The 23,213-nt window shown below is 39.3% G+C and overlaps 1 protein-coding gene across 1 annotated transcript in view; it reads left to right on the top strand.

The window, feature by feature from the left end:
- The first annotated feature begins 1,292 nt into the window (after positions 1–1,292).
- The window catches only part of syn2b (synapsin IIb), a 70,646-nt gene continuing 48,725 nt past the window's right edge, over positions 1,293–23,213 (top strand). Inside the window, exon 1 of the mRNA XM_017450360.3 lies at positions 1,293–1,879. Within this exon, the coding sequence (XP_017305849.2) occupies positions 1,515–1,879 (365 nt within the window). The 5' untranslated portion in view covers positions 1,293–1,514. The remainder of the gene's footprint in view (positions 1,880–23,213) is intronic.

The raw sequence follows: 23,213 nt of genomic DNA on the forward strand, positions 1-23,213 counted from the left end.
TTCGGAGTGTCAGCTAACATAGACACACACTACCTCCTCCTCATTTTATGGGGAGCCATTTCTTTTGCGCTAATTGAGTAACTAGTCTTAATTTATGGATTGATTTCTTCAAGTCATTAATATGAAATTGTAGTTGAAATGAAATGAATAAGTGATTTAAACGTGATATAAAATCGCAGTAACTCATTGCTAGTGAAATGATTAGAAGCCGGTCAGTTGGGGTTCACGTTAGTAAGTCTCCTTACATGTAAACTTACATAAATGAAGGAGTTCTTGAAGGATACGAATGTTTTTTTTTTTCCTTAAATAACTGGATATACCTAAAATTCTTGTGAAAACTGTATATGATGATTATAATGAATTATATAAGTTCATTCATGTCTCGTTTGATAAATGATGCCTAATGCCTTCAGGAAATATGGCATGATATTTTATTTTGCATGACGCTAAAGTGGTAGCTATAAACTCCCTGTTATTTACTAGCATCACAACTTCAGCGTAAAACTAATGTCTTGGCTGGTCAAAAATCTCTTCTATTTGCTTCCATTCATTTGTCTTTTTTTCTCGTCTCCACTCTATACGATACTATATATCCATATTCATTTGATCATTCTTTACCATTTTTGCACATAATTCCACTCAAGTCTGCTGCTTATACTTACAATGTTTACACCCACTGCACTATGGTTTACACCCACATCTCATTCTTACAATGTATTCATATTTTAATAATAATAATAATAATTATATATATATATATATATATAGTCAATACAGGGACAGTCTCATGTCTATTTCAAACATCTTACTCCTGAAAATGTTGAGGAAGAGTCTCCCTTTTTTTCTCACAGGGAATTAGTCTAGAATTGCATGAAGAATATAATTCTAGCCCCGCCCATAGCCCTCAGAGTTTAAGGGGTTAATTTGTGAGGAGAATGAAGATGACACACTATTTGTGTTTCACAGGGCTACAGTGCCCAGGAGATAGGAAGAGAAGACAGGCTCCGCCCAATTAATTTTGTATTAATCCGTCCTCAAGTCCCTGGAGGTCACACTGAGAAATAAAAAAAAAAAAGAGAGAGAAAAAGGGGTTGGAGGATGGGTGAAGGGAATGCCATCGTTAAGGAGTAGAGGAGGGTAGCGCCCCCGCTGATCTGTATTCATTGGAACCCCCTATTGTAAACTGCAGTACGACACTACTACGTAGGCCATGACGCAGCAGAGTGAGAAGGGGAGGGGGAGAGTGTGTATGTTTGTGTAAAAAGAGAGGGGGGAGGGGACGTGAGAGAGAGGGGAGGCTGAGGCAGAGCACGAGCATCTCTCGCACAGGCTGTCAGAGCTCAGGAGCAGAGAGAGCGAGAGGAAGAGAAGCAGCATCATTAGGTCACCCATCTCTATAAACCCTTACTAGCAGGAAGTTGTACGGTACAGTGCTTCAGGAGGTCGATCTCCATAAACACCTGAGCAACTCTTCGTCAGTCTCCACCAAGGTTTAACCTTCATCAGCCGCAGCTATGAACTTCCTGCGCCGTCGCCTTTCTGACAGCAGCTTCATTGCCAACCTGCCCAATGGCTACATGACCGATCTGCAAAGACCTGATCCTCCTCCTCCTCCTCCACCCAGCGCCTCCTCTCAGCAGGCCTCGTCCTCTTCTCCTGGTCCTGCTACTGCCACCGCTCCTCCTCCTGCTGCTCCGTCTGTCTCTCCAGCCCCTGAGCGCCGGGCCCAGGCTGCTCCCTCCGGCTCGGGCTTCTTCAGCTCCATCACCAATGTGGTGAAGCAGACGGCAGCCTCAGCGGGACTGGTTGAGCAAAGCGCCGCTCAGTCTTCCAAGAAGTTCAAGGTGCTCCTGGTGATTGATGAGCCACAGAACGAATGGTTAGTACTCTCTGTACCGTGTCGAGTATGCAGGGTTGTCTTGGTCTCTGCTTGTGAATGACCTTTGAGAGAGCTGAAATGGGTGAAAAGCTTAGAAGGGCAAGATGACTTTAGGCTCTTATTGGGTTTTTGCATGAAATAAGGAAGAGATCTGGTGGGTCACTTGGATTTGTTTGCAAGAAAGCTCTAGTTGAGCTTATTGGATTAAAACTGACTTGATGCCTTGAGATTGGTAAAAATGGCATACTTAATGCTTTATTTATTGTTGTCCTTGATAGGGTTGAAGAAAATGAGTGGTGTGGTGGGGGGGTTCACAGCATCACTAACACCAGTCCATGTCAGTTGGATGAGTCCTTTGATACTGCGTGCTATGATATAATTGAACTATAACGTCGATATTGATAAAGGGTCACCAGTTGAACATGGTATAATAATAATGAGAAAGTCTCATTAACGCAAAAAATGTTGGCCAAGTAAGGTAATTATCCCTTGTAACAAGAGCAAAAGCATTACTCATGACTTTGTTTATCTATGATATATCTATTCGTGGTGTGCATTAGAGGAAAGCCAGTCATCTTTCTATCCAAGGAAACAGAAACGACTGTGTTTTCCTTTAGGCACTATTGATTTTTCCTTCCTGGATGATTGTGCAGAGCTTTCCTGCTTTCCAGCTTGCTCTCACGCTTTCCTAAAGTAATCTCTACGGGAGTCGTTGTTTATCTTCCATTTTTGTAACCTGAGCATGCATTTCGGATTACATTTGAATAATTATTGACCTGCCATCAACACTTTTTGATTCTTGCATTTGATGGCACTGACATGAATTGATCCTCGAAAGCATTGATGCATTGGTTTTCTTTTTAGCAGATGTTTGAAAATCTCAACAGGTGCAGCATGTTATCTGAGTAGTATTGCGAGAGATGCAGACAGAATGTAGAGACGCCAGAATAATAATTTTTTCCGGGAATAAAAAAATTTAGATTGATCACCATTAAAAAAAAATAAAAGATAAACTGATCACCATACTGACATCCCTTTTACAAGCCTTATCCTCATTAAGCCTGTGCATTTTGGATTATTGTAAACAGCAGTGTTTAAATGTTCATTTCAGAGCAACTCTGTGCAGACAAAGTTGTCTGATTAAGGCTAGATTTGCGTAGATTTACTCTGCATATAAAATGGGTCTTGGCTGGATTGTGTTGTGCGTGGATAATGCCGGCAAAAACGTTTACATAACTGCAATGTCATCTCAGAATACAAAAACGCCCTCGGTTTTGTCTGCTGCAAGGTTTCATGGGAGTAGTGCTTTTCAGAAATAAGACTACTATCTCCTACCATATTCAGGGTCGAATACAAGACAGGAAAATGTTATTTATTATTTCTATTGCTTTAATGCTCTCCGTATGGCTATCAGGAAAAACAAAACAAAATCTCAGTGGATGTTATGAGGTTTGGAGGTGAAACCTTTGCTCAAATTTTAGCCTTTACCCTTGAGAACCTTCCATGTGTTGATGTAGAGGGACGAGGCTCTAGAGGCCTGATCATGTGATTAAGTGATAAAAAAGGATGTGGTGAATCATCATGCCCAGCCTGGGGCATGCTGCATCTGTGCCGACTGTGTAGTGTGTGGGAGGATAAATGCACAAGTGTGTGTGCATGTGTGCACGTGTGTTTGTGTGTGTGTGTGTGTGTGTGTGCATGTATGAGTGGGAGCGGGGGTTGTGTTGGGTTCAATCATGAACTATTCTTTCATTTTGTGTTCATCATATATATATCAGCCTTGACGTGAATGTTGACACGTAGTCTGCTTTTATTCGCATCTCTTTCGGTGTACATAGGGAGCAGGTGCTGAGGTGGAGCCTGTCTCTCTCAACGCATCCAATATAACATAATTCAATGAAGGTTTTTTTTTATTTTTTTATTTGTATAATGCCTATACAGAATCATCAGACATATCATTTCTCAGCTTTATTTGTTTAAAGGTGAACAAATAACTTCAAACAGGTTCACTGGGTCACAGGCATTATTCATCTGCCATCCTGTCTCCCCAGATATCCATCAGTTCGGCAGCTAATACTTATCCTTAATTAATTTTGATCTCAAATGAGTGTGTGTGGAAAAAAGAAAAGGCATTACCGTCACTTCGGAATGAAACGCATGATTGATGGACAGACGTCATGCAGTTTATCAAACCCTTCAAAACCCATCAAAAGGTCAGGTATCTGGGTCGTATTCTGGATGTATTGCTGATTGATACATTTCTGCCACTGGATAATTCAGATCATTTACCGCCAGTTAATTTCATTATTTCCGACGACAACCCCAATGGGAGCGAGCTGTTTGATTTTTTTTATTTATTTTTGCTAGAAGACTGCTCTCTTTTTATGCAGGAGTGCTCTTTTAAATGGTAAACGTTTATGTCGATGGATGATTATAAGGCTTAACTTATTTTGTAGCTAACATTCATATATAACATTCACAACATACCCCCTTTATGTACAGTAGCTATTTATTTTAGGTAGTTTGCTAATATTATCAGGTTGTTGTTGTGAATTTAAATGGCCCCCTACTGGAAAGGTGTATACGCTGTTACCTTCTGTGTCTGGTATGTGCATATCTTTTAGTACATCGCATATTGGACTGAATACACAAATAAACAATGTAAATACAGAAACATAAGAAACAACTAAAGATTTCCGTCTATGTGTGGCTGTTAGTCTTGCAGGGAGGACGTCTGCCGTCGTGCTTAATTGTATTACTATACCTTTGCAGTATGTACTGTAACGTGCACTGTGCATTCATTATCCAATCAGCCAATCATGTGGCAGCAGACAAATTGTAACGTGCCATGTGTCAATGAAAAAAGTAATGCAGATACAGGTCAAGAGCTTCAGTTAACGTCCATATCAAATATCAGAATGGGGAAAATGTGATCTCATTGACTTTGACTGTGACATGGTTGTTGTTGCCAGATATGCTAGTTTGAGTATTTCAGAAATGGTTGATCTCCTGGGATTTTCATGCATAACGGTCTCGACAGTTTGGTGAGAAAAACACAAAAACATCAATTGAGCAGCAGTTCTGTTTGTGGAAATACACTGTTGATGAGAGAGTTCAGACTGGTTTGACCTGACAGGAAGGCTAGGGTGACTCAAATAAACACTCTTTGCACCCGCGGTGAGCAGAAAAGCATCTCAGAACACACACCACACTGAACCTTATGGCAGATGGGCTACAACAGCAGAAGACCACATCGGGTTCCACTCATATCAGGAATCTGAAGCTACCGTACAGTGGACTTTTACTCACTGGCAATTGAAGATTGTAAAAAGACCAGGCAAGGGTTTTTTTTTTTCCTCCAATTTTCAACTCTGTCCACTGTAGCCTCAGACTCCTGATGCACTACTGCCACCTGATTGGCTGATTGGATATTTGCAAGAAAAAAGCAAGTGTAGATGTGTTCCTAATCATTTGGGCAGTGAGTGTATTTCTGAAGCTGGAGTGACCCCCAATAAACGGACTCATCGTGAAGTCTTCATCGCTAATCGTGACTTTAAATTTTGCATTGCTTGAAATAGCCAAATCACAGTTCACACTTATAGTTTTATCTTCTTTTTTTTAAATGAATAAATCCATTCTGTACAGTATTTAACGTTTGCCCATACCACTTGTGATTTTCATGACAATTTATCAATGTGTGTGTTTGTAGAGCTTGTGTTTGAAGGCTTGCTGGATAGCTGTAAGTCAATGGCTGTTACCGAAATGACTCTGTCACCTCTGATGAACATCCTACCGTAAAAAGCTTTTAAATCACCCTGAATCGTTTACTGTTTCAACATGGAATGGAAGGTAGAAGACGCTCACTTTACCTCTAGTGCTGTTAACCTTCCATATTTCAAGTAAACCAGGCACACATGATATTAAATGAATTCCACCTAGCAGGAGGATACCTAGCTAGTCTACATTTTAGTACTGTGTTGTCCTTTGCTACTTAGTCAAGAAAGGTTCACGTCTTAACCGAGGCCAGAGGAATATCATTGGCACGCTGAACGATACAGAATTCTTAGATGTGTTATAAAAGCTTGCTGATAGATGGTTTGACTGGTATATAGATTTTTTGTTAGGCTTGCTCATGCTTCCACACTCAGCGAGGTTTAGGTGTTACAGTCAAAAACCAGTTCATGCTTCAAGGTGATCAACATAACCGAGATTCATTTATTATCTTATTATAATAATAAGAGTCCCAGGCAGTTAAACTGTCCACTGTTCTTCAGAAAAATCCTCCAGGTCCTGCACATTTTTTGCACGTTTAACTCCTTTCCAAGAGTGGCTGTATGATGTTGGGATCCATCTTTTCACACTGAGGACGACTGAAGGACTCATACACAACTATTAGAAAAGGTGCAAACATTCACTGATGCTCAAGAAGGCAACAACATCATCATCATCATCATCATCTACAGTTTCACCCGACACCATAATGAATGGTGTCCAATTTAGAAGACAACATAAGGACAGCCATCTTCTAAGCTATCATGTTTTGGTCAAAGCCAAGGTTATTTCTTCATGTTGTTTCCGGGAGTTTATCTTTATCTCTGTCTTGGGATCTAGATCTATATCCAGATTTCTATAAAGCTGTTTTGTGACAAAGTATCTTGTTAAAAGTGCTATACAAATAAAGTTGAACTGAATTCTGAAATCCCCTATGGAAAATGCCCTTGGGATTTCCAAACTGAAATATATCTAACTTGAGATTTTCTGGTAAATTATCATTAGAAATGCGTCCACTTCAGAGAAAGAAAGTGTATGTATGACTTCCAAAAGATTGTTATTGTGTTGCATGTTAAATTAAATATAATAGCCAGGAAGTTTGCATGTATCACCCGATATCACGGCCTTATCAATTTAAAACTAATGCAGTTAACCTTTTCTGTATGCAGCCCGGATATCCAATCAAGCCTTTTAGCCTTAGTGACCTTAGTGTGAGGATGCATGTCAGACTGTTGATGATTAAAAGCCCCACTCGTCTTATCTTCTAGATCTGAAGAAAATCTGGTCAGTAGGTTTAAGCTACTGTGACATTCTGTAGTATGTGTTTACAACTATAAAGCCCTTTTAGTTGCTTTAACTACATATAATTGCAGTGTAGTGAGTGATTTGTTGGGATGTGTTTGACCCTGGCAACTGTTTCGATTCAGATATCCCCTTTGGGGGCTTGGAATACCACAATCAATAGCACTTGGAATGGCTCAGACAAAGCACACTTCAAGTTTTATCTCAATTTATCTCAAAAGTACCTTATGAATAGGTACATCCTAATAGATACAGTATACAACCCCAGTTCAAAAAAAAAAAAAGAGTTGGGATACTGTGTAAAATATAAATAAAAACAGAATGCAATCATTTGCAAATCTAATAAACCCATATTTTATTCATAATAGAGCATAGAAAACATATCAAATGTTTAAACTGAGTAAATGTACCATTTTAAGAAAAAAATAAGGTCATTTTGAATTTGATGGCCGCAACACGTCTCAGAAAAGTCTGGAAAAGTAAGTGTTACTAAAAAGAAACAGCTGGAGGAATATTTAGCAACTAATTAGGTTAATTGGCAACAGGTCAGTAACATGACTGGGTATAAAACGAGTATCTTAGAGAGGCTCAGAAGTAAAGATGGGATGGAATCTGGATGGAAGCAGATGTTGCTCTAAAACCTGTATATACCTTTCAGCATTGATGGTGTCTTTCCAGATGTACAAGCTGCCCATTCCATAGGCACCAATGCACCCCATACCATCAGAGATGCAGGCTTTTGAACTCAGTGCTGACTATTTTGGAATTGTAGAAGTAATTTGTCCCTAGGTTTGTGCAGACTATAGATGCTCAAATTTAAATAAATGTAAAAAATGAAGTACGGAGGGTATCTTTGACAGAAACTCATATTTCTCTTGAATCAAATCCTCAGTGAGTTGCTAATCTGCGTTTCTGAATAGAGTCTTTTCATTCTCAAAAATCTCATTGTGCCTATGAGCCTGAAGCTAAAAACCTCCTTATTGTGTTAGCATATGTTGTTTTTATTGCCACCGCTGATTCTGTTTAGAACATTCAGAGCTGTCATGCTTCAATTTTATCAAAGGCGCGCTCACCCATCCTGTTTCACCATATGCTAATCACAAACTTCCATATCCTGTAGTTTCTTACACACAGACTTGGTAAAAAAAAAAAAAAAAAAAAAAAAAAAAAATTCCCTAACACGACTAAGTTGCCTCATTTGCTCATAATAGTCTGATTTGGCAGAATTGTTTGCAGAGAAAATTAGCTAACTTAGCTAGTTAGCTAACATAAGCATTCAAATTGCAATTACTCTTATAAACCAATGAAATAGCATTTTACAAAGATCACTGATTGAAATGTAACTTTTTATTGTCAACAAATCACACCTGTCTTGCTAATTATAATGAATGAATTAATAATTATAATTATAGTTAGGTAATTGTGCTAAAGATGCATTTACTGTAAGCTACATGAGGGTTTTCATTTTCTATAACACTAGCTTGTTTTTAGTGTTTGTTTCGGGGGGAAAAAAAAGAAAAAAGAAAAAAAGAAAAAGCCTGATCTATATCTGATCTATATCTGATTTATGAAGAGTATACTCTTGCACCTGAATATAAACTGTTTCAAGAGAACTTCTAATGAAATACCACAAAAAATAGTGTAAAAATAGTCAAGGAGTATGAAGTACATTCTGTGCCCTCAGTCTGCAGACGAAGGCCTGGATAAAGTTTGGGCTTTTGCCCATTCTAAAAACTAGTCCAGCTTTGATATTAAGAGCCTGTTTTCATGGCTTCAGGCTGAGAAACACTGCCATCATTCACTAGTAGCTTTGCCCTAAAAGTGAAAAGAAAAATATTCAAGGGTCTCTTTATTAGAGCCCTTACACAAAATAACCCCAATCATGCTCTATGACAGGCAACTTTCATAAAGAGAGGAAAATCTACACTTACAGTACTGTGCAAAGGTTTTAGGCCCCCAATTTTTTTTTGTACAAACTTTATGATAGATTTGTTATTTCATGACTACTGCATTATCGAGTCCATACAAAAGAACATTTTAGATTCCCAAACGTCAGTTTTCTAGCACAAAATTATATAGCACAGAAAAGAGGTTTGTATGATGTTATGTAAGAGACCATTTTTCCGACAAAAAACACAATGAAGGCTGCTGGGTTTTGCTGCAAAAATAAGAAGAAAGTCTCCAGAAGAACCATGTCTGGTTCTGCAAGATGCTCAATAACACTTAAGGTCACTCTCTTATAAAACCGCACTAATTGTACCAGAGACTATTAGTTGCTATATTTGCCACACCAAATATTGACTTTGTTTCATTTACTACTGTTCTTTACTGTATTTTTTCCTTAAATGTAGAAACATATAATTTCATTACATTGAAAGCATCTTGGCTCTATAGCATTTCTTTGCATGTGCCTAAAACTTTTGGATAGTACTGTATATTCCTAGCCAACATACTAGGATTAAGAACTGGAATTTAGTAATGGTCAAAAATGGGTTTTGCTGACTTTAATAATCGAAGTTGTTGTGATTGTAAAATGCAAATTTTAACCCATTCTGAGACCACTGCTTCAAATACAAGGCTTCAAACAGAATTGAAATGTTTGACACAGTGTCACTTGTTAATTACTTGATGCACAATTTTGATGACCAGACTTAGAACATTGTTTGAATGTGGCCCATATCAGATGTGGGAAAAGTCTGATCCAAGCTGTTTATACGTCTATAGCGAGATCTGATATCTGTTTCAGAAGTCAACGTTGCTTGGCAATCTAAATGCAGCCCAACCCTTTGGAATATGAATAGTGTTAATTCAAGCTGACTGCACTTACATCACTTGTGTGTTCAAGGTCATTCCACACATGATGCTATTTTGACCCTAATGCCAGATGTTGACTGAAAGGTATTAAATAAGCTGAGTTTGCGTTTTCAAGAGCGTGGAAGGAGCAGTGCTTGCATTTTGAAGCCAACATAATGAATAGGTTGGTATACTGGCAACTCAGGAAGAGAAACACATAATGCTGCTTCAACATAAATGGAACTGCCAAAGCTAATAATATAGGCATATAGCAAAATGCACGTGTTCTGGTGTTGTCTTTATAAACATGATAGACGTTAGGTCTGCAAAAAATAAAAAATAAAAAATAAAAAAAAACACACACACACACACACACACACAATACATTCATGGTAATATTATGCTGTTTGCTATTTCACACTGCAAAAATGGAACTGATTCAAAATATACAGAATTAGAGAGAATTCGAGACTTTCTGGCATTGGTTAAGTAGATTGCTATGGTAACACTACATATGCAGCCACCGTTTGTTTTGTAGCTGGAAACATTTCAGAAATGTGTGTTGAGAGAGATTCGGGCATTTCCATAGTGTTTACATAATGAATGTGAATGAAAAACATTTTGTGTAATGAAATCCGATCTACGCATTTCCTCAAAATTCACCTCTGTGTTTATTAAACAGCGCACTGGAATGTTTCACTGACTTTGTTCAACCCTCATCCTGTTTGCTTGTCTTTCCAATGGCAAATGAAATGAAACGTACTTTGGAACCTACGCCTAGTACACCAACAAAGCGAAGCGAATCAATGGATTTGAATGAGTGGGTCAGTGAAGTCACGAATGCAAATTACAATGCCTCAGAGCTGATCATTGTAGGCATTTAGGGTAGATTAAGGGATGTTGTGTGTAAAGCTGCCATAAACTGCCTGTGCAGTAAATAAAACAGTGTAGGTGTGCATCCATCAATCTTTCAGCACCCACACGCTCAACAGCTTGCTCATGGAAAGTGGATGACACATGAGCTGTCTTTCAGAACCACCCATACTCACACATATATCCTCAAATATAGACACATGCAAGGCACTATGATGTATCTTCAGTCCCAGTTCAGTCACGAATCTACTTCAGTTTGCTGGGAGACTATGTGTTGAACACTGACAATGCTACCTCATGGTTTATTGGCCCACTTTGACTATTGATTACACGGTTTTGATAGATGGGCTTTTTCTGCGCATACGGTTCAATAAGGCTTTGGAGTATATTCTCAAGCTACACAGTGGCTTTCTGGGAATTAGGCTTTATTCTCCTGCAAGACAGCCATTTTATTAAACAGCAGACATGATATACAGCCCACAGATGTTCCACTGACCGGCAGCACCATAAAAACAGCCCACCGTTCACATTCAAGAAGTGATCGTGTAGAGGACTACAAGCTGTCTCGGGGGCAGGGGGGACGGGTCTTCAGTCAGTCAGGGTGGTGAATTGTGTTTAAATTTGAAAATATTTGGCTACTCATCTAAGGGATTTGATACTAGAATACCATATTCACTTCTTCTTTTTTTGTGTGACATTTACTATTGCTTCTTTGTGTCTAATCTTTTATCTATGAAATGTATTTTTATTTACAATTTCACTTAGTTAAATGTCTGTTTTCTTGAATATTGGTTTGTCTGGTCTGTTTAGTATGTTACATGTTATACTTGTGTGCACGCACCAAGACAAATTCCTCGTTTGTGTAACATACTCGATAATGAGATTCTAATTCAGATTCTGATGACAAATAGGACCCCTGTCCGTTTAATAAGGTTGGCTTTCAGGAGAAAATCACTGTGCTCGGCAGTTTACATGAATTTTGTTGCCCAAATTTGTGGCCAAAACCAATAGGAAAGCAACTTGGGATGCATTGGGGCGGTCCTTCGTAAAGAAGCAAATCTTCATCATAGCTTCATCTGTGGCTTGGCACTATATACTATTTAGATTTTCTTAATATTATAGTCCTGTGCTCTTTTATTTCCAGAACATTCAATCTGTCAAGATTTCTGGGATAACCTTTTTAGGTAACCTTTATAAACATTGCTACAAAGTTTCTGCAACATTTTAGGACTCATAGACAAAAATATGTCCATAGGCTTAGAGTAAGAATAATATTCTAAGACTATTTTGTTCCACAGTTGAATAAACATTTACAGTCTAACCATTTTCGAACCTGTTGAATACATTACTGAACAGCTGGGTAGCAAGCAAAACTTGCTAGCAGCTAAGTAGCTACCTAGCAATCCTCCACCTCTACAAAGTTTCAGTGTACAAAGCATTGACCTGGCATTGACAGCGGTATTAGCATGAACGTTGAAGCTTTGGAAGCTGAGCGTACAGATTAGAGGCTGAGAGAGCTGGACAGACTGAAGGACTAAAACTCTGCCGCATCACTCTTTTTAGGCAGAGATAAAGCAAGGGCTAATTCCCACTGGCACCACTATCTGCAGGTACTCAACCAGCATTGTGGGTAATATAGGAAACCGTTAAGCAAAGAGAAAATACACCAACATGTCCTATGAAAGAAGTTTAAAACAAAAATGTCATTACAGAATGAATCTTGGAAGTCACTAAAGTGTTTAGTATAAAGACCTTTCGGGTGGTTTTCCTTTAAGGAATAAATCAAGAAAAGTTGGCTGCCAGAACAAGTAGTCAAAATTAGGACTCTCAAGACACCCGACTGAATACATTTGCAAGAACGAGCAATTTGGATTTCAGCTGCTCATTTGTTCCTTGGCCTGGTATGTCGTTGCATCATCATTTCCTGCACATAAGAGCTAGCACAAGGTCTAAGGTTGTTTCAGAAAATGCATCTGATTTAAAACTCTGAAAAGCACTGTTGCTCAGTGCACAACAAACAAAATTAAAACATTGATTCTCAGTCGCTGCCGGATAAATAATTTAGTTTGCACAGGAAGGGTTTGCCATCTTCACCTTCACACCTAATGTCACTGTGTAGAATCGCCTGCGGGTCAGACATCGATCCGCAAAGAAAAGCGTTGAGAAGTCAGTCTGAGGGCCAGATGAGCCACTGTTGCCATGTGAGTTGAGAATTACTGATGAGGTATATGATGCTATGACACGCATGCTCCCTGAGTCATGCTAAAAAGTCATGCTAAACAAGATCCAGAGGGAGAGGGATGGACGAGTAATGAGAAAGGGAGTGTTGTGAAGTGGAATCCTTTTTTAGCTCACTCCCTTTGGGTAGCTTGATAAATGTTGACTGTAGAATGATATCACTGCTATATAATGGGATGGTTTCCATGGATAAATGATACGACAGAGAGAAATTAAGTGACTCATAAACAATTAAGCTGGCCATTAAAAAAAATTTCACAAACAGCAAATTGCATCTTCTCTTAGGTCAAACGTCTACATTTGCTCAGCATAATGAGCATCATAATATATTTGCTTGATTATAAGTTCACTTTGCTGTAATGGCATGTTTGTACGCGTTTGACTAATGCCCATTTTGATTTCAGGAGAGGACTTGGGAGTAAATGGATGCTTCTTTCTTTGGCGCAGCTTTTAGTCACGACGCAGGCACTCCCTCTGTTCTTACTGGCAAATGCAGATTAGCTCAGCTAATGCTCCTGGTTGGTGAGCGAGGGACGCTGCATAACTAATGAGCTGCGTGTTTTTCTCTGTGGGAATCTCTGGCAATTTGATCCGTTAAGCTCATATATCTTTGATTCCTGGGCTCTGCCATTATGGGAACTCTGAGATGGGCAGCTGCTCTTTTAGCAGCCGTAGTGAAAAATAAGACCTTGGATGAGCTGAGAGAATGCAAAGCTTCATCTGTGCTGTTTCAGTGATGAATATCTTTCTCCCCAAGGGTCTTCAAGATATGTTGCTGGGTGTATGTATTTTTCTTTTACCTATTCTAACCTTGGGTGGATTTAGTGTGTGTGCTATTCCTTTTCACTGCCAGGTCTGTAATAAGTCTTCTATTAGATAATGATTGTATGCTAAGAATAGTCCCACTGATGGCCAGGAATTAAATTAGCGAACACTTATTTCTGACAAAATAACACCATCTATCTACTCTTAATTAAGAGAACGTCTTTCAGAATTATGCTTAAGACTCTCAAAATGAACAGAATGCTTATCAAAGTCAAGAAAGTTGGTTTTCTATTCAACATTCAGAGCACATTTGTAGCTCTAATGCCAGCAGCATTTAAGTACAGCTTGTGAAAAGGTTTCCAGGTAAATATATATTATTTAATAGTTTGCAGACTCATGTCTACACTTTTTAATTTTGTGTTCACCTTGAACTTTTTCCCATGCATCTCTCTCTCTCTCTCTCTCTCTCTCTCTCTCTCTCTCTCTCTCTCTCTCAGTAATGACACATCCACTAGCCCTTCACCACCATAGTACAAGATAGACATTTATTTATAGACAAATAAATAAAATAACGTAAAAATATATAGAAGAGTAAAATTAGTTAAATGGAGTAAAGGGGGAACGGGGGCTCAGTAGCTAGCACGTTTGCCTTGCACCTCCAGGGTTGGGGGTTTGATTCCCGCCCCCACCCTGTGTGTGTGTAGTTTGCATGTTTTCCCTGTGCTTTGGGGGTTTTCTCCAGGTACACCGGTTTTCTCCCCCAGTCCAAAGACATGTGTTGTAGGCTGATTGTCATCTCTAAATTGTCTGCAGTGTGTGAATGTGTGTGTGATTGTGCCCTGCAATGGGTTGACACCCTGTCTAGGTTGTCCCCCGCCTCGTGCCCCGAGTCCCCTTAGATAGGCACTGGGCTCCCCACAACCCTGTGTAGGATAAGTAGTACAGAAAATGGAAGGGTGGATATAGATGGAGTTAAATTGAAATGGGTGTGTGTGTGCGATTGTGTCCTATGATGAGTTGGCGACCCTGTCCAAGATGTCCCCTGCCTCATGCCCCGAGTCCCCTGGGATAGGCTCCAGGCTTCCTCTGACCCGGTGTAGTATAATCGATGTAGAAAATGGATGGAGTAAAATAGACCTAATTATTATGCAGATTTAACAGTGTAGCCTGTTATATACTAGATGAATATTAGGTGCTATACCCGTGTCGTTCTGTATTCCAGAGGAAACAGCATAAGGGCATTCTGTAGAATCATTTTACAGTAAAAGGCAACCTAATAAGCCTCATCAACTGTATTTTTTGCTGCAGAAATTGCCCTGCCTGTATCTAATGTGATAAGCAACAACAGCCTCTAATGTCCCTCTAGAGCCATGGGTATGCAAGTAAACAATTTAAAGGTTACATAAAATTCCCTGCTTACTGTCTGAATAAGCAACTTTCCTGACTGAGTGGCAGAAATGTTGCTGTATGCTTAACCTTTATAGATTATGTCTACAAATAAGGCTTCCTACAGACCAACATGCTTAGCACCAGTGAAGCCATTGTATCCCTATGAAGACAGCAAGGACACGTGTTTTCTTCCAACTTCTCCAAAAAGAAAACCAGAACGTTTTTTTGTTTGAGATTTAGAAGCGTGCAGAACAGGCTAATCTTATGAATGATCTATGTTTTCAACTGAGTCTTGATGACGTATCACGCCTTCAATCTTGTGGTAAAAATGATCCTCATTTGTACGGTGTGGCAACACTGTAAAAAAAAAAAAAAGCCACCTAAGCAAGTGAAGACATCTTAAATAATCATATCTGTTGCTTCCTATGATAAGATTAGCGACTTTTAATATATAATATAGTATTTATCTATAAGAAGTAGAGATAATAATCTATATAATAATCTATATCGGCCGATAAAGGTAATTTTTCACGCTATCGGCGATGGACGATAGTTTAAAAACAACAGGGCCGATTATATCCTGTCAATCAAAAGAGGGCGGGAAAACACACTGAATTCGTGCTGTGTGTAAAGATGATGTCTCTTGTGTGGAATTGGGTGAGAATGTCGACAAAATTGCAGTTTGTAAGCTCTGCACTGCATGTTAACGAATGAGTGCTTTTACACCGGGCGCTGCAGCAGTGAAGCGGGAGTTTGCATGTTTTCCATGTGCTTCGGGGGGTTTCCTCCAGTTTCCTCCCCCAGTCCAAAAACATGCGTTGTAGGCTGATTGGCATTTCCAAATTGTCCGTAGTGTGTGAATGTGTGTGTAATGGTGCCCTCCGATCCTGCGAAGGGTTGGCACCCCATCCTTGTGCCCCGAATTCCCTTGGATAAGCTTCAGTCTCCCCCACAACCCTATGTAGGATATGCGGTATGGAAAATGGATGGATGGATGGATGGATGGATGAACATCTTAGAAAATACTAGCTAAATTGAACTATATTCAAGGTTTTTCCACATGCTAAGATGTACTTTTTTGAAGTGTACCTTAGTGGTGAGTGAAGCACAAAACATAAACATGTGTTGACTAGAAGCATGGAGTCTGAACAGATGAGATTGTTTCTAGCCCTTTAGCTGCTGTCAGTTAAATAATTTACATAAATGCAGAATTGGATAATTACAACAGAAGATCTGGTGCAGAAGCCTCAATAGTTCATGTTTAGAAAATTAGTTAGTGGTAGCTTTTTAAAAATATACATAATTATCTTCTCTAAGTGGTTAAAAACTAACCATTACCGTGCTATAAGAAATGAGGATTATTTAAATAAGAATGCAAGATGTATATTCAATTAATGTTACTAAGAGTATTTCACTTGTTTCATGCTGTAGCACAGTCATTGCTGGATGATTTTGTTTGCACACGTAATGTTGGCCATTTTATTCGAATGGACCTTACTCGAAATGTATTCCTTTTGGATCCTACCCTTTATATGAGGACTTGGTATGATTTGAGTGCATCTTTTTCTATCTGTATGCAAGCTGTTCTCTAGGAACTGCCAAAGTTGTGCATATGTTAATTTAGTATTCTCTCTATGCTTCTAATTATTTAGACTGAAACCTTTTTTTCACTCTTTCACAAAGGCTACGGATAGTGGCTTTAATAGATTGTGCTCGATCGTGCCTCATGCTCGACTGAAGAGCGGCAGGGAAGAAGCTAATTAAAGAGGAGCGGGATCACACCACACTGTCGTCTATACGCAGTTAATTAAATAGTTGCAGAAAAGAAGTAGCAGAGTAGTGCTCTGCTTAGAGACGGGTGCTTGCGAGTTACACGGTTGGAAGCGCCAGCTGCAAATGTTATATTCAGGCAGATAACATGAAATAAGTGTCATTGAGAGATGGTTATAAAATGTAAAAATTCTTCTTACAGCAATAAAATTGCAGGTGCTCCCACCCTTATTTCCTATTAGAAATGAACATTGTAAAAGTGGTGACCTTTATGCATTAACTGATTGAGAGCACTAAGGATTTTAACCTACCCAGTGGATCAATATCGCAAAAACTCTCATTAGAAACATTTACATTCATTCATTTAGGAAGAATAGAACCTGTCCATACGGATGCAGTATCGCCTACTGCCTGGTTTACACTGCTTTGATGAAGCACTTATTTAAAGCCCTATTATGATCTGCACACAGCCAGTTAATGAAACTAATATGAATGAGATATTTTTTGGAACATTTCTACTTAGAACCTTTAAGAGGTAGGGACAGGGTATAACCAAAGAACCCTTAAGCTTACTGAAATAATAATACATCGGCCTACTGCCTAGGTTGTAGAAAACAAACATTTCAAATGTTCATAGCAAATTTCTACAAATGACCTTCAAATGTATCATATCTAATCAATTTAATGACTTAACACCAGTTTTGGCAACTGCTTCCTAGTGAGAATTTCATAGCACAAATCCATAAGGTTATTGGACCAGACCCAGATGGACACCAAAAACAAAAGAGCAGAAGATGTTCTGTTAGCAAGGAAATATACATTGACTAGAAATCTCTGTGCAGCTTTGCAGGCTTCAGATCTTTCTTCAGTCAAAACACTGGTATTTTTTTTTCCAAATTCATTCTAATTCAAATGAATTTATACCCTGCAGCACTGCTTTCCTGTGTGTAGTCGAAGATTAAAAAGTATTACTGTTGTAAATGACCTTAGATTGTACTGGCAGCTGAACGCACTCTTTCTAATGTGGATGAAAATGTCAGCCAAGAAGTTATGAAGCATGTACCAAAGTTCTGACATTAAAGGGCACTTCCATACTTTAATTGTCTTGCAGTTGGTGGTGACAAAACGTGATAAAAAGTTTACTTTTTTATGTTTTTTTTAAGGCTTTTTTTTAAGGGTTTTTTTTTGCTGCAAAAACTGCCAAAGACATACCCTTTACACTGTATACTTTGGTAATTTGGTAAAAAAATTTGATAGGTTAACTGGTTAGTAACTCACTCACTCACTCACACTGAATCACTCATTCACTCAATCACTCACTCACTCACTCACTCAATCACTCACTCACTCACACTGAATCACTCATTCACTCAATCACTCACTCACTCACTCACTCACTCACTCACTCACTCAATCACTCACTCACTGAATCATTCACTCACTCAATCACTCACTCACTCACTCACTCAATCACTCACTCACTCACTCAATCACTCACTCACTGAATCATTCACTCACTCAATCACTCACTCACTGAATCACTCACTCACTCACTCAATCACTCACTCATTGAATCACTCATTCACTCACTCACTCAATCACTCACTCACACTGAATCACTCATTCACTCAATCACTCACTCACTCACTCACTCACACTGAATCACTCATTCACTCAATCACTCACTCACTCACTCACACTGAATCACTCATTCACTCAATCACTCACTCACTCAATCACTCACTCACTCACTCACTCAATCACTCACTCACTGAATCACTCATTCACTCACTCACTCAATCACTCACTCACACTGAATCACTCATTCACTCAATCACTCACTCACTCACTCACACTGAATCACTCATTCACTCACTCACTCACTCACACTGAATCACTCATTCACTCAATCACTCACTCACTCACTCACTCACTGAATCACTCATTCACTCACTCACTCAATCACTCACTCACACTGAATCACTCATTCACATAATCACTCACTAACTCAATCACTCAATCAGTCATTCACACTCACTCACTCACACTCACTCACACTGAATCACTTATTCACTCACTCACTCAATCACTCACTCAATCACACTGAATCACTTATTCACTCACTCACTCAATCACTCACTCAATCACACTGAATCACTTATTCACTCAATCACTGAATCACTTACTCACTCAATCAACCACTCACTCACTCAATCACTCACTCACTCAATCACTCACTCACTCAATCACTCACTCACTCACTCAATCACTCAATCAGTCAATCAGTCACTCACACACACACTGAATCACTCATTCACTCAATCACTCACTCACTCGATCACTGAATCCCTCACTCACTCAATCACTCACTCACTCACTCAATCAATCAATCACTCACTCAATCACCCACTCAATTACTCACTCAATTACTCAATCACCCACTCACTCACTCACTCACTCAAACTGAATCACTTATTCACTCTCTCAATCACTCACTCAATCACTCACTCACTCAATCTCTCACTCAATCTCTCACTCAATCACTGAATCACTCACTCACTCAATCATCCACTCACTCACTCACTCACTCAATCACTGAATCACTCACTCACTCAATCACCCACTCACTCACTCACTCACTCAGTCAATCACTCACTCACTCACACTGAATCACTTATTCACTCAATCACTGAATCACTCACTCAATCAATCACTCACTCACTCACTCACACTGAATCACTCACTCACTCAATCACTCACTCAATCACTCAATCAATCACTTACTCACTCAATCAGTCAATCACTCACTCACTCAATCACTCACTCACTTACTCACTCACTCACACCCTGAATCACTCATTCACTCACTCACTCACTCATTCACTCACACTGAATCACTCAATCACTCACTCACTCACTCATTCACTCACACTGAATCACTCAATCACTCACTCACTCACTCAATCAGTCACTCACTCACTCAATCACTCAACCACTCACTCACTCAATCACTCACTCACTCACACTGAATCACTCATTCACTCACTCACTCACTCATTCACTCACACTGAATCACTCATTCACTCACTCACTCACTCACTCACACTGAATCACTCATTCACTCACTCACTCACTCATTCACTCACACTGAATCACTCAATCACTCACTCACTCACTCAATCAGTCACTCACTCACTCAATCACTCAACCACTCACTCACTCAATCACTCACTCACTCACACTGAATCACTCATTCACTCACTCACTCACTCATTCACTCACACTGAATCACTCATTCACTCACTCACTCACTCACTCACACTGAATCACTCATTCACTCACTCACTCACTCATTCACTCACACTGAATCACTCAATCACTCACTCACTCACTCATTCACTCACTCACTCACTCAATCAGTCACTCACTCGCTCAATCACTCAATCACTCAATCACTCACTCTCTCAACCACTCACTCACTCACACTGAATCACTCACTCACTCACTCCCTCATTCACTCAATCACTCAATCACTTTTTAGGACTGTGTCAGAAAGCAGGGCTTATATAAGTTCCATGCTTTCAAAACACATCTTTGTACTGGTCTATCAAAATAAACATTCATCTACCCAATACGAGTCAGAGATCACCAACGATCAGGTCTTGTAAATGAATGGTTTTAGAGGCCAGCAAGTTATTGCAAATTGTAGCTCAATTTTCAAGCTTTACTCATATGACCTTGAATTATATAATACCAAAGAATGCCAATATAAGAAACATTCATTCTCTGTGAACATCCCTTTGACTGACAAAAAATGACTCAGAAAGAACGAGAAGAAGAGAAATTACATCTCCAACCCTTCCCCCTTGTTCTGCTTTGAAGTGCCTAATAGGCTGCTTTAATAATTTCCTTATATTACAGTAGCATTGATTTACAAAAGCTTGGCTTTAATCCAGCTAATTCCATCCCATGCTGTTGCCGTGTTCCACAGATCCAGCAGGGGACCTGCTCTTTTTTTAAACAGGGCATGTCTGGCTCTTGCAGCGATCCAAATGAACTTTTAAATTCCTCTGTTGATTTTCATGCAAGATCATGCCCTCTGGAGTCAAGGATGCTTCACACAGTGGAGCGCTTCTGGAAACTGAATTTAGGTCACATATAACCAAGAAAGAAGAAAATGTGTTCTCCCCTTGAAAAACAAAAACTTAAAGGTCTACTTGTTGACTGGATACAATACTTATTGTATTGCATTATACTGTATTGAATTATAATTGTATTATTGTTATCTTCAAGACCTGTTGTCTTGACAGAAAAGCTTCACTTACAGAGCATAACAGAGTTCATACAGTATAAAGGGTTATTAATTTGCCTTTGCCTGACATTGCTCTGTCTTAGGTAAGATGCTGTGATATACAGTCCAGTTTCTCTCCTAACAAACTTAAACCATCTGACATTCAAGGCATGTAGCCATCTCACCATTTGGAGTCTTTAGCCAAATTTCTCTGGCTAATCAACAGGAGGCTTTGTTCCAGTCAAAGCCTGTCACTTAGTCTAAATGCCAAGCATCAAGGTTATAGCTTTATCCAGCCACTGAAGACTAAAGGGAAAAAAAACTGCAAAATGTCCAAGTCCAAACTGTGGATATTAATGCCAAGGGGACAGATGGCACCTGCTTGAATTCATTTCTCAGCGCCACAGGTGCAATACTGTAAATATGTTTACTGGTGAACTGGTTTGCAATCTGATGTGCCTCTGAGGTTTCAATGTGGTTTCATAAACCTACTCAAATGCATGTGTTTTTTATTCAGATCTGATAATTGACCTTTCTTATATGAGATTTTATGCTACAAAAAATACGCAACACATACAACACATTTACAAGCCATAGCAGTCTTCATTTATCTTTATTATCGTGTCTCACTTTGGTCGTATCCTCTGATGCTCTGTCTATAGGCCATAGAGAGTTTAATACTTATTTTCCACTTTTCTGGACACAAGCTTCAGAATCTTGAATCTTGCAATCTGATTGGCTCTCCACTTCAATGTATGCTTCCATTCTCCAGTTTTCAATGGAAAAAAACTATTGAGGCTAATTATGCTCTGACAGAATCCCACAGAAGTGATCAGGCGGTCTTCATTGCTGATCTGTTCCCATTTACTCTACTGGGTAAAGATCTAAGTCAAAACTGGTTGCTGTTTAGCTATGCATCTCTTGCTACTCCCTAACTCCTTGGTTTAACCTAACTCTATGGGTCTGGTCATTGCTGTAGCGCTAGCTACAGCAATATTACTATTTAATAGTAAGATAATAATATAATCTGCTAAAATAATCAGCTAGTGGTAGTGAAATGTTAACCATTAACATTGATTTAATGGTACTCACATATTTATTTATTTTTTATGTAAATTTTTTTTAACAAAAATAAGATACTGGTCCTAACAGAAAAAGTGTTTACCCGAATGTCAGGAGATCATGAAGTCATATCTAGATGATGCCACGGCAATCTGTAACCGGGACTCTGAACTGAGATTAAAATTGGACATGCTCCCGGGGTGTGTGGGATTATATTGTTCTCTCCCCCCTGTCAATCACAGTGACACTAGCCAGTCATGAGCATCTGAATGCAGAAGAGGGCAGGTAGTGTTACATTGCCCTATGATGCAGCATGAGCAGCAGTTCAAAAAGATGCTAAAGATGGCATTACCTGTGTCTCTGAGGAAGAACGTGTTTGCGCCACCCTCCCCAGTTGGTAGTTGTGATAACGTAGAGTTAATTATTGACCACATGGATATGTTTTCTCTGTGATAATCTCCTCAAAACATCCATCCATCCGTCCATTTTCTGTACCGTTTATCCTACAAAGGGTAGGAGGGACCCTGGAGCCTATCCCAGGGAACTCGGGGCACAATGTGGAAGACACTCCTTCATGCCTAGGGCAATTTAGCATAGCAAGTCCAATTACTAGCATATTTCTGGGAGGTGAAAGGTAATCAACACAGACACGGAGAGAATACGTGAAACTCCACACAGATATAAACCCAAGCTCAGGATCGAACTAGAGACCCTGGAGCTGTAAGGCTGCAACACTACCCACTATTGTGGTTGTGCAGTTTGTTATTTTTTGTACCAGACAGAAATTAATCTCCCAAAAACCTGCAAAGACACTGAAAGTCTCGAAAATGGGATTCACTTTATGTTACACTATTTTCCTGACTCAGCCTCTGTGAGTCTAATTCAGAAACATTTGCTCATCTTCCTCTCCACGGGAGAGAAATGAGTTTCCCCTTCAGTGGTGATGGTGGGGCATGCTGTTAAATAGTAAAGTTGATTATTTTCCTGTTATTGTGAAACTGATTATTTTCCTATTACAACATGCCGCTAAATGTTTTATTCCTTGTATAACAAAGTAATCTGCAGATGAGTATTTATAAT

Source organism: Ictalurus punctatus, chromosome 21 (assembly GCF_001660625.3).
Source record: "Ictalurus punctatus breed USDA103 chromosome 21, Coco_2.0, whole genome shotgun sequence".
Lineage (NCBI taxonomy): Eukaryota > Metazoa > Chordata > Actinopteri > Siluriformes > Ictaluridae > Ictalurus > Ictalurus punctatus.